At 38.4% G+C, this 15,443-nt stretch overlaps 1 protein-coding gene across 2 annotated transcripts in view; it reads left to right on the forward strand.

Annotated features, from left to right (window-relative positions):
* The window catches only part of GNAL (G protein subunit alpha L), a gene marked incomplete at both ends in the record, with an annotated part of 191,427 nt that overhangs the window by 124,567 nt on the left and 51,417 nt on the right, over positions 1-15,443 (forward strand). For both annotated transcript variants that reach the window (XM_080339408.1, XM_080339409.1), the window contains one exon: positions 8,068-8,165. In XM_080339408.1, coding sequence (XP_080195534.1) covers positions 8,068-8,165 — 98 coding nt within the window. The remainder of the gene's footprint in view (positions 1-8,067; positions 8,166-15,443) is intronic.

A 15,443-nucleotide genomic window follows, 5' to 3' on the forward strand; every position in this document is an offset into this window, starting at 1 on the left:
AAATGGAAACTAGAAGATTGAATCAGAGGTTTTTGTTTTAAGTATGATAAAAGCTTCATTGTTTAGCTCAGAAAAAAAAAAAAACAAAACACCAACACTATTTAATAAGTAGTGAAGAAAAAACGTGGAATTGCTCTTTGACATATAATGCATTTTTGTCTTCAAAGGCTATCTTATCTGCAGTGCTGGCCCCAAAGTATGCAAAAACACAACATCATGGGTATTTTGGCTTTGCTAGTATGATCAAAAGAACTTTCAGACTTCTGTGTTTGACACATGTGAGTTTGAAAAATATATTAATATGTTTCTCAAACCTTGTAGATGGGTTCTGTGGTCTACAATAGTGAACTTGTTGGTTTCTGTGAGATAAAATGGCAGATGGAACGTGTTTCTAACAAGCAGAAATAGAACTGCCGAGGCATTCAGGCTGATACCTTAACTGTACACACTTCTTGGAAATGTAGTGTAGAGTAAGAGCTTAAAAGTCAAGTCACAAAAATAGTTGAAGAAAGGGACATAAAATGTACTGTGCTGGTTGCATTCCTGGTTTTTGAACATTGTCAACGAGCTCCACAGCTTGTACACTTTGTCTAGATGCAGTGGCATGTGGTAGCTATATGAAAATGCTGCTTTTATACCTTTATAAATGCTGTCTGTTTCCCCAGCCTCTTTCCTTACACTTCCAAGTTGGATAAGATTCTCCTAGGAGTTAATAAACTAATTTTGTTTTCTTGGAACACAAGATGCACCAAGACCGGTGTGTTCTGTGAAGGTGGTATTTACCATCCTCCCATGTTTGGTTCTAATGAACTGAGGTTGTGCTTAGTGCAAACCGATCGTGCTTCAGGGCTGTTGCTTCCAGCCTAAAAAAGGCAAAACAAGTCAAATGAACAGGGAGAGGAGGTAGATCTGGATGTATTATTCTCTAACTCTCTTTGATAGATCCACAGTTAGGTTTTGGAGGAGGGTTAGAGGCCAAACTGCTGCTTTGCCTATCAGAATGAGTCACTAACTAGCAAAGTAATTGCGTTGATTATTGCACACCCACAAATTACAACAAAGAATACCTTGCAGGGGGTGGAGGTTCTACTTTTCCCAAAGGTTTCTACATAATTAATCTCCTGTAAGTGTTGGTGTTTTAGGAACATCTGAACCCTACTGTTAAGCATGGTCCTTGCTTGCACGTGGTTTCAGTGTTTCCCCTACCCTTGCTTGGGTGCTAATGAAGGTTTTGACACCACTGCCGTTGGAAAAATTCAAGTCATGTATTCTGCTTTTGTTTTTAAATTGTAACTCTGTTTGCTTGTCTTTGTTGTGGGCATTAGGAGTTTGAGCAGCTGCATTTTGTATACCTAAAGCAAAACAGCTCCCTTGCTAGGCAGAGCATTTCATGAAGGATTAAGAAGAGGAGCTGGCTGAGCCACAGGGGACACTTTTGTCTCATAAACAAGTGTCTGATTATCAAGAGACTACCTGTTTGTGGAAGAAGTAACTGAGCAGGCTTCCTTCCCTCTTAGCTGTCTTACCTGGTACTTTACTCTATAATTTCTGCATTAAGTCCATTAAAAACTTTTATTCCTACATCTTACAGTTGCACTCAATAGATGTTTGGGAGGCAGGAGTATTTTTAATAGAAGATGAGTTGCTACACTTGACACAAGCAAACCAGTAATAATTTGAGGCACTGGGGCACATTGTTGCTCATTCTCCATTCTGGGCTTCTTGTAACATCAGTTTATAACCATCTCAGTTAAACACTGAGTTAAGATTCAAGTTTAAGTCAGAGTCTTAAAATTAAGACGCTTTATGCAACACCTCTATATACAAGATTATTTAAATAGCTTTTTAGATTTTTCTTTTTTTTCTGTAAGGCCCTGAGTCTTGAATTCCAGAGAAATGCCCAGGCAAGGAAAGAGAAATACTATACAAAAAATAGCAATAAAAGGTTGCCTACTTGATTTGTTGCATAGCATAGAAGTACCTTTTTTTTATTCTCATCATTCACCTTGAAGCTCCAGGTATTATTCCCTCAAGTTTATTCACTCAGCAGGTTTGCATTATCACTTTTATTGTACATTATTTGTAGTATTCTTAAAACAAAAAGAAGATTAATTATTCTTTGCTACATATAAAGAAATCTTAGCTGTTGAATTATATTGAACTGCCATTGGTTCTTTGATCAGTTTTGTAGCTATCTAGTGATTACATTGATCAGCATGTGTGTTTAGAAACGTAGCGATTTTCTCTGTTGTTTTTTTCCCCTTCATTCTTAACAGTTAAGTTGTAGAGAATGTTCAGTTTCAAGCAAAATCCAGTCACAACTGCAATGTTGGGAAAGTTTTACTCAGATTCCAAATACACAAGCCTTTAATTAACAGGAAAATTAATATCAAGAAAAACACAGAAACTAATGCATCTAAGAATGGAACTCTTAAATGTAAATTACTCAAATCTTAATCTGAGTATCTGGGAATCTGAATTTGCAGTGAGTAGAGGAAAAGGGCTTCCTCCCTGGAGCTCTTGGGAAGTGGAGAAAGTGCTATGCTGGAGTCCTGGTCATCTCTCCCAAGCCGTGCTGCTGCCCGTCTTCCCCTGTAACACACAGCGCAGCATCCCACTACTCGCTGCTGCTGCGTTCGGAGGCTTTGGCTGCAAGCTCATGGATCCAGTTCCGTTTTGAGCTCAGATGTGGTATGCAGAAAAGGATGCTTAAAAGGATGTTGTTTGGATTGCGGAGTCAAGCACATCACGTTTAGAAAACCCTGAAAGTAGTTTGCTTATGCAGCTTTAATTTGCCTCCGCCGGGTGTCATCCTTATGGTATTACAGTGTTATCCATCAGCTGTCATTATTTTATGTCACAACACTTTAATTTCACCGTGGGAGACTGGGAATGCCCTTACACACTCTGCCCTGGGGGGAGGTATGAGTGGGGTACACCCTGCTCGGTAGGGGGACACCTGTCTCCCTTCCCGTATATATTCTGTGGATCATCTTGCACCGCAGTCATCACTTAAAGTCTGGGAGGTGTTTTAAATGAATTGCACTATTTACTTTTTGTTTGGTTAAAGTATGGGAGAGAAGAAGTAGTAACTGAAATTCAGAATAGAATTGACGACTTCGTTTCACACTCACGGTGGCAGAGCTATGAAAATGCGTAACGTTTGCCACTTTAAATGCTTGTCAGGCTAATCAGACGGGTTTAATCTGTGATTTAGGTGAGAAATTGTCTTATGGGCCTGATTTTGAGGAGGAGAGGAGCATGAATTTTGGCTTGAGGGAGATCGATCTTATTTCACATTGATCTAAGCAGCTGTTTCCAGGTTTACGATACATTAACAGAAGAAATATGTGGAACAGAAAATGTAGTGGAGCCTTCCACATCCCAGTTTCTGGGAGTCTCAAAGGTGACATCAGGATAGCTATTAAATGTATGCTCCATCTGGAAGCAAGACAGAAAGGAATCTTAATAGAATAAAAATTGTGTTCCTGACCTAACATGAACTTTTGTGGTTTGTAAAGCAACTGGAGGAAAAGTTCTGTTTCCAAAATACATAAAGATTTGTTCGCGAAGATATGTCATTGTTTAATCGTCACTAATATTTATTCCAAATTTAGGCAGCTGAAAAGTGAAACAAGTCCATTTTTTAGCTACTTGGAAATTTTTTATAGGAGTTATAAGGGAGAGGAGGTTTCTAAGGTAACCTTCCAATAAATACATTTATTTCCAAAATAAGTAAAATTAAATTTCAAGAGCATGCTATAACTTATGGTAGGATAAAGTTGAAAAACAGTGTTTTGAGACTTAGCTGTACTGTGTCTGCATCTGTTATCTGTATTTGTTTCTGGGAATGTTTTGTTTAGAAATATATTCCCTCCTTTTTTTATATCCAACCTAAAAATGTTACCTTGAAATAGGTGGGTAAAAATATTTCTACAAGACCTTTTTCAAAATATAATAAAAATATAGTACTGTTAACATCAGTGATAACAGCTCAGGATGTTTCTACAGTTATGTACATCTTAACTGATTTGTTTGGACAAAAAAAAAACTAGCTTATGTCATGCCATGATTTTAAGATGTGTCAGTGCTGTAGCATAAATACATATATATATATACATATTTAAAGCATAAATATATATAGCAAAAATTATCTGCTATTGAAAAGGAAGCTCAGGGATGCAGGGCTGAGTTTTTTATATTGTCTCAGGAAGAGTGGAAGATTTTCGGATAATTTTGTATTAGTAAATATTTGAGATGTTGTGTGTCACAACTTCATTTTGATCACATCAAAACTTTGGTATTGTACAGTCTAATCATCACTATAAATCCTTAGGTAACTGGTGTAGATTAATGTGTGTAAAGTAAAAAGTACCTGTAATTCACAAGGCATATAATTCATGAGACCTGAGGCATCATCATTTACTTCTCTAATGCTCTAATTAAAATACTACATCAGAAATATTTGAGTGGTTTTATATGTGTATTAATAGGTGCAAAGATTTGTATACCTCAGTCTCTAAGGAAGAGTTTGGATGAAACAGCTCTGTTTTGTTTGATTTTCATAAACATGTCACGATGAAGGTGTTTTTCTGCTTTCAGGCATAGCACATTACTCCTGGTTCTCTTCAGTATACTAAATATTTTTAGTAGATTTCATTGACTTTGATCGATAGAGGTCCAGCTGCATGTGCTTGCAAAACAGGTGCATCAGACGGCCTCAGTGATTTTCATGGCCTTGTTTTCTTCTGACCCAGTTGAGGTTTCTTAAAAGACCTGACTCGAGACTTTTAAGAACTTCTCAACAGAAGAAAATCTTAGTTTGGCCATCTCACAATGTAAGTTGCTAAGGTCACAACTTACTCTTAAAACCATTTTTGCATTATATTGACCTAAGGTAATGTGTTGTTTGCAGTTCCCTGCCCCTCAGAAGCATGAACTGAAAAGTTTTAGCCCATCTTCTTCTGTCAGTTGGAGGAAATCTGAACTCTCCATCCTTTGAATTGACCCTGCAATGGGCATTGCCAAATGTGGCTACTGCCCCAAGGATGCTGCAGCCCCAAGAGCAGGTGCTGCACATTGGCCTTAGCCCAAAGCCAGCACCTTTGTTAGCTCCCCAGCACCTGCGTGCCAATGAGGTGGTCATGGTTGGAGGGAGAGGTGATGGGCACCATGTGTCTACAGGAAGGAGTCTTGGGGACTGGGGAACAGTTGCTGGAAAGCTGGTCAGGCCTAGGGATTTGCAAAGGCTGGTGTGGTGACTGAATATTGTCCTGTGATGGGGAGTAGGTTGGGATCCAGATGTGTTTGGCACATGTAAGCAGGATCTTCCTGTGTGCTTGACTGTGTGCAATGGGAGCCTCCAGCAGCTGAAGAGAAAAAAAAACACTGAAGAACTTAGAGCAGATGAGAAAAGGGTTAAACACAAGTGTGAAAAGTCGGATCATGGTACTCAGTGTCTTGGAATGAAGGTGGATTTTTCTGGAAGGCTTTAGTCACCTGGGAAAGAAGGATCGGGTAGCTGTGTGGGAGGCAATTTGCAGGCAAGTGTACTCCTCTGCAGCAGATCAGTACATTTTAATGAGGTAAGTATATTTGCTCCATTTTACAGGATTTGCTTTGGACTAGAAGGCTGGAAGTAATTTTAAATAGACTGCTTTGAGATAATTTAATGGTCAGGTAAAAATATTTGAAGCATATAACATGGAAACCGTGTGTTTACAACGTATTCGTAGGGTCTCAGAAGTTGAGCTTAAAAGATTGCCTCTTTTCTGGAAGAGTTTTTTAAGAGTAAATAAAGCTCATACAGAGGATGTAAAAACAGAAGTGAAGTTAGAAACTGCTGCAGCTATGCTTTTTTTTTTTTTTTACTTATTTATTTGCATCTGCTACAATCTCTCAGTCCATCCCACGTTGCAGGAAAGGAAGCTTTCACTCTGTCATCTTCTTCTTCTTCCCATCCCCTTCCCATAGGCTGTGTGAGGCTGAATGGGGCTATTTTTTAGACACAGGTTCTCCTCAGAAATGGCCTTCCAGGCAGGTGGCATGCATTCGGCTGATGCCCTAAATATCAATAGTCGAGCATAAACCTCAAGTTTGTGGAATGTTCTGTATTTTCTGATATTTATCATTTTGACTTTTCCAATTGCTTCTTTTTCTTGTAGTCATGCTCTCTGTTATGTGTGTCCGCTTTCTCCTTCTACTTATTTAGTTTGATATCTTGCCCTTTCTTGAGCTAGTTTTTGCTTTCCTTCTGCTGTAGGAACAGAGAGTTTTTCATAGCCGTAGTGTAACTTCAAAAGGTGGATCTGCAGTGTTTTAAACAATCATTACATAAGTCGTTAAAATAACAAAGACAAAATAAACACATCCTCGGGATGGTGAAGAAGTACGTTCCAAGGGCAGTATAAGCATCTGCCAATCTCTAACGTCGCTTCCTCTCTTCTTCCAAGACTTTCTGTGAATGTTTTTCATGCCTGCTTTAATATCTGCTTTTCTCTGAAGTTTCGAAAACTTCTTAAAGAATGGGGTTTTTCTCCCTCTTTACATTGTGCGCAATATAGTGGAAAGGAAAAAAAAAACCACAACCACCACATTTCTGGGGTTATTCAGGACTTCCGTTGTCATGTTCAAAGCTTAACTAAATAATTTTCAGTACTAGTTTATTCTGAAAGTCTCGTCTTGTGTTTTGCCTCTCCCCAAAAACGTCACCAGCAGGTCAGAGGCAGTTGCTGAGGAGCGGAGTGTCACCTTCTGTGGCACCTCACAGGGTGACGTGCAAGGCTGGGGAACCCATCCAGGGTAAAAGTGAACTCACTGTGCTGCCAAGATCTCTAACTACCAACTTTGTCTTTTGAGGGGAGGTTTTATTTCTGAAGAGGTGTGTGATGGGGCTGGCAAACAACTGAGAAAGTTTCAAAATTCAGATATTTACACAACATTTTGACAGTGTTGTGAAGTGAATAGTGGTGTTACAGCCAATTTACACAGAGCCAGATTGAACACTGGAAAAGTCATTTGTTAGGTTTCACAAGTTTATGACTGACCAAAGGACTCTTGATGATTTAGCAGCCATGTTGAGGTGTTAGAGAGATTACAACTTGTGTGTTTAAGTTGATATACTGCTTCAACAGTTTGGTTTGAGGGAGGAAAGACTCAGTCATATAACGAAGGAAATATTTATTTGTCTAACCATTCTTTGTTTGATTTTAGAAAGCTTTAGCTGGAAAAACTCAGTTACAGTTTGAATTCCCAATAATGATATACTGTAAAATGGACTCCCAGCTTGAAAACAAACTGGGGCCTGTGGAGCTCCAGAGCAGCAGCTGGAGGAGCCGGCAGGCAGGGTCGGGCCTACTGCCCTGCGTGTGTGCCTTCTATACAACAGAGCTATGGCTTCGCCGTCACCAACTCAGCTTTGATTCCTCTTTCAAATCATTCTGAAATAAGCTTGCGGGCAGATATTTCTGGATGGGGATGCTTGGGATAGCAGGTTGGAAAAGGCACGTTGTGCCAGGCGGCTGTGTGGAGGAAGCGGTGTTGAACAAAAGCTCTCAAAATCTTGCAACCAAATTATTGTGTTGCATGAGAAAATACTGAGCAGCGGAAAGCTGTGTTTTTCAGGAAAAATTACACAATCTTTTTAAAGTTACAGACTGTTGTTTTGGTTTTTTTTTTTCTGGGAAACTAATGTTTATAATCTGAGCAGCTTTTTGCATCATTTTTATTCTTTTGCCATGACAGAAGCATAAATTCAGTTAAAAATTAAGTTTGTGTGCTTCTAAGTAACATTCATACCTACCTTAAATTTTATATATGGACTGGTATGTATGTTGAAGATAGTCTACATTACGTGTTATGTACTAGAAAGTGTCAGCACCCTTATGTTCAGTATATTTTACTGCAGTTTTGCTAATAAATGTTTTTTGCTTTTCTTCTTTAAAGGTGTAATCTATCATCCTGCAAAAGCATAAAGCGTGAAAGTTGGAGGGAGGGAGCAACGCATATAGATTAGAGATTGAAAAGATTGGGAAATGTTCTCTTATTTATTGCATTTTCAATTTTCAGGAATTCTTTGAACATGCAAAAAAGCTCTGGGATGATGAAGGCGTAAAGGCATGCTTTGAGAGGTCCAACGAATATCAACTGATTGACTGTGCACAGTAGTAAGTATTTCTTTTTCTACAATTAATAGCCAAGAATGCAATCACTTCTAACAAGTTAGAAAATATAGTTTTATTAGCAAGATCTGAGCATTTCAGTGATTAACATTTTCATTTGCTGTAGAGCCCTGGCATGTATAGCAGAAGTAATTTATGGTTTTATCATAGTTTACCATTAGCATACAACTAAATATTTAACAGCTAATAAAGATGACTATGAAAAGACATATTTAATATTTTTAGTATCTTTATTCCTTTTGAAATAAATTTACGTAACACGATTTCAGTTTAAACTGTTACTTTTTAAAAAATGTATAGCCAATCTAAGAAAAACACTTTATTTTAAATTCTGGGACTTGGTGCTGAAGTTGCTCTGCATTTTCACATTCCATTAAAGCTTATGAGATTTTTACCTAACCAGATGCATACCTGCATTACCAATATATTTTTGGATAAGGGGGAAATGATAAGCAGTATTGACTTAAAGATAGTACATTTGGTGTTCTCTCCTTCGTATACATCAAGTGAAAAGGTATATGTGTGTTGTATCACAGTCATAATCATCAAACGGGTTCATCTGCTCCGAAATGTTCTGAAAAGAGATGTGTAGTAGATTGCGAAGATGCAAACCATAAATACATAGTACATTGATGCAAACAGATTAATCAGGAAATAGTCCATTAACATGCCAGCACTACAAACTCAGCTATCCTCAGTAATAACCCAGCTCTGAATTAGACTTTGACCAAAAATACACATTTTGTGTGAGCTGCTGTTGCGAAAATGTGTGCTCTTACAGTTGCTATGTCATTTAGGGTTTTCAGAGAGCATACTCCAGCATGTTATGATTTGTCTAATTGGCAGTGTGGTCAGGAACAATGCCACAAGTCTGTTGTAGCCCGAGTGTTTTGCTTCAGTGTCCTCTCTGCTCTCGGTGCTGAGGCTGAAGCAGAGGAATCGGGCCGTGTCGCTAAAGGACTTGTCACACTTCTGCCGCAATGGGGAATTTTGGTCCTGTGGGTCATAGTTACTTTTCCCTCTTTCCACACTGTTTTTGGGAAAGAGGAGGATCCAGCAATGATTCATCAGCACATGGAAGTGAGGGAAAATTACATATGTATGGGAAGGAACTTATTTGGCCTCAGTTGAGTGAATTTACCATAACTTGGGCATTTGCTCACAGTCCAGAGTGGCTAGAAATGTTTCATTTCAGTGGTTGTACACAAAAAACTAGAAGATTATCCTAAATCATGGTCAGTGGGTTTCCCCTCTGCCCTCACCCACCACTGCTGCCATGCTATGCTTGCTAAAAAATCCAGACAGACTGTTTGTCTTATCTATTAATACATTCAAAGAAGACATAAGACCAATAAAATAGAATCATGATAGGTATTTAAAATAAATGAATTCCAAACTTACTTTACTGATCAGTAAAGGTTGAAGTGTCTCACAGTCTTGCTTTGGAAAACAGTGTTGAAAAGACCGGGCGAAAAAAAGGAAGACATTGAATTATATTAATAGTATTTATGGCACTGTGCTTTCCCTTGGAAAAAATGATGCCTATCTGCAGGCTTTGAAAAGAAGAATGTTAAGTATAGCAAAACCAAAACACAAATGGGCAAAAAAATGGATCTAGAATGAAGTCCCCTGCCCTGAAACATAAAACTAAATCCTACTAACTTCTTTCCTAAAAGCTTAAAGGAAGATTATTTGGGTTTGTTTTTTTTCTATTTATCTTCCCTCCATATCTTCTAACTGGCTTGCTTTATTCTGAGATTATTTATTATAGTAGTAAATATGGTGCTTGCATAATTCTTCACCTTCAAGACACTTTATGAAATAATATTTGATACTTAAATACCCCTTGAGTCTATTTATTCCTTCCATTTCATGATCTACCTGAGCATGTAACAGCTAAGTGACTTGTCCATGTTTACAGGCTTTGAGTGTTAGAGCAGAGACTTGAAACTTGGGAACAGCCGTGTCACTGATCTGTTCCAACAGCCTTTTTCTCACAAGCATTCATGATTTGAAATGGTGAAGTGTAACCTTAACAGAAAGAAGACACTGAAAATACACCCAGCTCTTACCTGCCCCTCCATCATTTCTTGAAAATTGAAGTGCTACCAATAGAGCCAATGAAAAGATTTAAAAGTTGCTGTGTCTTTGCCTGTGTGCGTTTTTATATTGCACAACAACGGTAATTGCTTTATGCAGAACATTTCTGTGCTGGCATTGGGTGGACCTTATTTGGAGTGGTGGGGTTGTGTCTGTCTTGTAGCTGATGGAGCACGTGAGACAAAGTTAGAAATACAATTGTGATACAAGCATACGTGTTCTTATATGCACTAAGAAACCCCTGACTGTGAAGGTTGCTGTCTTTCTGGCTCAGCAGGAGCGGGTGATGTTTCTCTCAGAACCTGTCCAGGGTCAACTTTAATAGGTGAAGGAAGAAGGGGAAGGGGTGTAATGCTGGTACGCATGCTTACTGTGGGGTTTTGGAACATCTGCAGTGCTTTCTTTACATTGGCTCTGGGAGAAAACATCCCATGCCATCAGATAAATCCTGATGGTTTACTTTATAGTGAAGGAAGAATATTATCAGTAGGTCACCAGTAATTTCTCTGGTTTAAAAAAAAAAAATTAAAAAAACCTCAAAACCTAAAAAATCCGAACATGTGTTAAAAATATCGTCGGACTACAAGTTGGGCAGCTGACTTAAAATACTGAAAAGCATGGTTAGCAGATTATAAAGTCAGCTGCCCAACTTGCTGACTGTTAAGAGAGTTACAAATACAGTGGATTAGTTTAATTTGGCGGCATTACAGAGCTTCTGTATTTTTAAAACTTAACCTAATTTTCATTATTACTGTGGGAGACATATTTGGCTGGAAATAGAGGTAGTAGAAAGACACAAAGGCAAATGTTTTATTAACATTAGGCCTGAAAGTTGCTTTTCCTTGATCTTTAATGCCCTTTTAAATTACCAGGGTACTGTTCCTTCATGGAAATGAGGATGAGGGCCTGCTTGTCAGACCTTTTCAATGTTCTTACATGACTCTCCAGGTATCCGCACTTTTTCTAAGTGTCATGTTGGTACATGATGTGATATTTGTAACAATTACAAATCTGTGACCAAGACAGAGGTCAGACCTTGTGGTCTGACAGTGTTAAATGGATCGTAAGCCAAGACCTGAATTGTTCTTTATCACTAACTACAAAGATATTTATGTAACTCTGGGAGGAGGTGGGAAGTATTGTGTGACCATCAATCATATTTTTTCCTTAATGACCTTCATAAATTTCTTTGAGATTAATATCGTAAAATTGGCTGGTTGTTTTCCCTGTCCTTCTGAGTTAATATTTCTTTCAGTTAAATATCAAGTTTAATTTCAAAAAATGGTGTTCAATTTGAAAAGTTTATTTGATTTAGTTGTGTCCCCATTTGACTTATCTAGATTTCAGTACATTGGTTTTGTTTATAATGATAAATCTTACACCTTACTTTGATTAACTTTAACTTACTTTGAACTATTGTGATTATATCTGTATTCACATGCTTTATATTCAGCAAATTCTAGGTCTATAAGGGACTCGCAAATTGTGATTTAGTGTTGTTTTGGCACTGAACTGCCTGGTCTATAAATAATAGACCAAACCATGTTCATTAAACATTTATTGTAATTCTAGGACAGTTTTCTAAAAGATAGTTTCCTATAAGATGAATGCAACTCCATTTTTTAATATTTCAGTTTCTTCATGCTAGTTATCAAATGCCCAAATTTTACTGTGTGTATGGAAAAGAACTTCAAAGCAAAATTCTACAAATGTAGAAGAGACCAAAACAAATAAAGGTCCAGGTATAATGGCCTTCATTTAGAAGAAAAGACCCAGAAAAGAGTTGATGTGATGAGTTGATTATATGTCTTTATAAACTTCATAAATTTAAGTAAATTAATTTATTTAGCAATGAAGAGGTATAAAATTTTGTTTTAACTAGTAGCATAGGTAAAATTATAGGTTGTAACCACCATTTGGTGTTACGTGTGTGAGTGGGTTGACTTCACCCTAATGCTGGTGAAATGGTTTCTTTATTATGAACCCCTTTTCTTGAGTGCAGTCCACACTATGTGCGAGCTGATGGCTGCTCTAGCAATCCCAGAAAAGCCACTGAATTTACACATGTGCCCACAGACAGCACTGAAGTTAAAGACCTTTGCAGAACATCAGTCGCCTTTGGGGGATATCAGACATGCCCAGTCTGGTGATGTCCATCCATTGTTTTGATAAAGAAAGGGTTCAGTTGTCTTAGTTTTAGTTACTCAAATGTCAGTTATTCAGATGACTGCGTAAAATCAGTTGCAGTGATCAGAAATAAGGTGTGGGGATACTCTCCGGGCTTAGACACTGTCATGGGACAGTGGTAGTTTTAGAGCAAAAGAGTAGACAAGCAGAACTAGGTGCTTTTGAAAGGGGAGAAAAAAAGACAAAACTAGAAAGTGCAATTCTGTTTTCAGGCCACACACAGTTTGCTCAAGGCATTGTTGCTGGGGGCAGAGAAGAAAGAAAGAAAGAAACAAACAAACAACTTTCAGGTTTATTCAAAGCTTCCAGAGTTTAATTTTTTGCCATTCCTTTCACAAGAAATAACAGCCTGTCTGTGCATGAGTCGTCCTAGCTGGAAGGGTTGTACTTCAGCTCACTGAGTTCCTCGGTATAGGGAGTAAACTAAGGATTTAAGGGAACCCTGCCCTCAGACAACACTTTATACCAGTTTTTCCATCTGTCTTTGTTTCCTGATAAAATACACCACTTCTGATATACTTAAATGTGAAGGCCTAAACCAGTTGCTATCCATTCGGGCTAATAAAATCTGATTATCTAAGTTCTCAGGAAAGCAAACACAAGGGATGTGACCTTGGTCAGAGAAAAGTTCTTTTTCTTTTCAGTTATTCTAATTTGGAGAAGGTTATCAGGCAACTTCTGAGGTGTCTAACCTTGTATTAGTTGGAGTAATTGGGAAAAAAAAGTTCTTTTTGGTGTTTTTCACAGACTCAGCTCCTGGTTTTATTATTATTGGTTTTTTTCTCAGCAGCAGCACTTCTTGAAACCAAGCATATTTCTGACTTTCCTTGTGCTCTCCTAGACATAAGGTTTAATTACTAGCATGGATATAGTCAACCCTAAATTCTCGCTTACAGTCTGAGGTCAGAAAACCTGCGTTGGCATGATCTGCTTCTTTTGTCCAGTGTGGCACCTCAGTCCAGTGTGTTGGTATGTACACAGGTTACACACGTGACTGTAAATAAATACGAGCATTAGTGCAATTTGTGCACTTAGTGTAGCTTCAGGATTTATTACTTAATACTGCTTATTCTAGGGATTTTCCTAGAAGACTGACTCCAAATTGGATTCTGCTAAGGCTCTCACAGAGACAGGTCACACACAGGCTGACCGACGCAGAGGCAGCTCCATCCTTCCCACAGTGCCCTCCCAAAACCAGTTGTCAGTCAGCCCACGCCATCTGCAGCCATGCCGCTTGTTCTCAATATTAACTTTTCCAGTGCCAAAGTCTTTATTCATTCCTAAGTCCGTCTGCTTTGAATGTGCCATATACAGTAATAACTGCTAGTGTCTTGATGATATCAAGCAATTTTTTATTCTGGCAATGTGTGAGGCTTCAGCTTTCCCAGCTTTGGTAGTGGAATAGCAGAATTACCTTTTTTTGAATTTTCTTCCTTACCATTAGAGAGTAGGAAGGAGGTGCTTTCTATCATGTCAGCATTTTTGTGTGGTTTATAATTTCTACCATATATAGGATTGCATGTAGAGATTGTGCTCTGTTTTGTGTATTTGTTGCTGTGACCCCCATCCACTGTTTAGCTCTGTCTAATTTAAGAACATTGAAAGATGAAGAAAAATAATCTCTTGGACACCCTTCAGATCCCAAGTTGAAATTGTGCTGAAAAATTGTAATATTTTGCATAAAACTGTCACTGATAATTGGCTGTGTTGATTAGTGACTGACTGTTACAGCCCATCAGACCTTTCTGATACTTCCCATATCATATGCCTTTGTCAAAGGAGATGTATGAAATTGGGTGCCTTCAACTGGATTTGTGTTCTCTCAGCCCTGTCCTGGGTTTCTTCATAGTAACTGCTGTGTAGGAATAATTCAGGTAGTAAAGGTCACTGGAAGTCACCTGAAAAATAGAGACCCTCCAGAGCTGGATTCCTGGAGCCCCATAGCATCCCTGTTCTCTACAGCTGAAGGAAACGAGAACAGTTTCTTCATCATTTCTGTTGTCCAGCAAAAGGCCAAAAGAATCTGATCTGGTATGCATGACAAAACTGCAATAGAAATTACGAACACAGTTACTGTTGAATAAGGGACTGTTTTCTAGTTTACACACATGTCCTATCTGTAAAATCATTAATCAAGCAACCTGTGTTTAAACCGACAAGTAACAAAGATCGATCATCAGAGTATCTGCACCACTTAGGGAAAAATTGTTAAGGAACTTTAAGTCTTCTGTTTTGTCCCTAGAGGAGCAGTGTGGTATCTGTATGTTCTGACATCATATGACACAAAATCCCAAATTATTTTCTTTCAATCTGCTGGCTTTTCAAACCACCTGGGAGTGCTACAGTCTATGACACGCTGCCATCTCTGTGTCTGGAAAGTTTTTTGATGTCCTGTTGCTCCAAAACACACCACCTACGTGTTAACAATCCCGGTGCCAGACTCAGTCGTTGTAGAGAAAACAGAAATGGAGAGGGCAGACGATCAAGTGAATTTGTGCAGATGTCCATCATGGAGCATAACGTGTGCAGCTTCAGGTTTATGAAATATCCTGTTTGTGCTTTCTTGGTTCACTGCGTACTTTGAAGATGCCTTGGTATTTCTTTGCGTGTGCCTGAGAAAGCAAGGTGGCTCATTGAAAGGGAAGCTGGCCCATGAAATACAGCTGCTGAAATCACATTTTTGTTGTGGAAAGGAAGGGAGCAGAGGGAGGGTGGGAAGGAGTAGCTTAAGGAGCAGGAAGGAGGAGAGAAGTTGTCTTGCATACTGCCCAAAGCATTGTTGTCTAAAGGTTTTTGAAGTCCTTTATACAATGGCAGTAACTTTTATTTTCAAATGTAACGTAATATGAACTCAGCTTCAGAGTCCTGTTTGAAACATGCTTTTTATTGATGAACTAGAGCCAGAAGGTGTGAAACAACTCAGAACCCCCTTTCATCTTCACTTTTTGTCTTTAATAAAATTTATTTCATCATAAT

Source organism: Nesoenas mayeri, assembly GCF_963082525.1.
Source record: "Nesoenas mayeri genome assembly, chromosome: 2".
In the NCBI taxonomy this organism is placed as follows: domain Eukaryota; kingdom Metazoa; phylum Chordata; class Aves; order Columbiformes; family Columbidae; genus Nesoenas; species Nesoenas mayeri.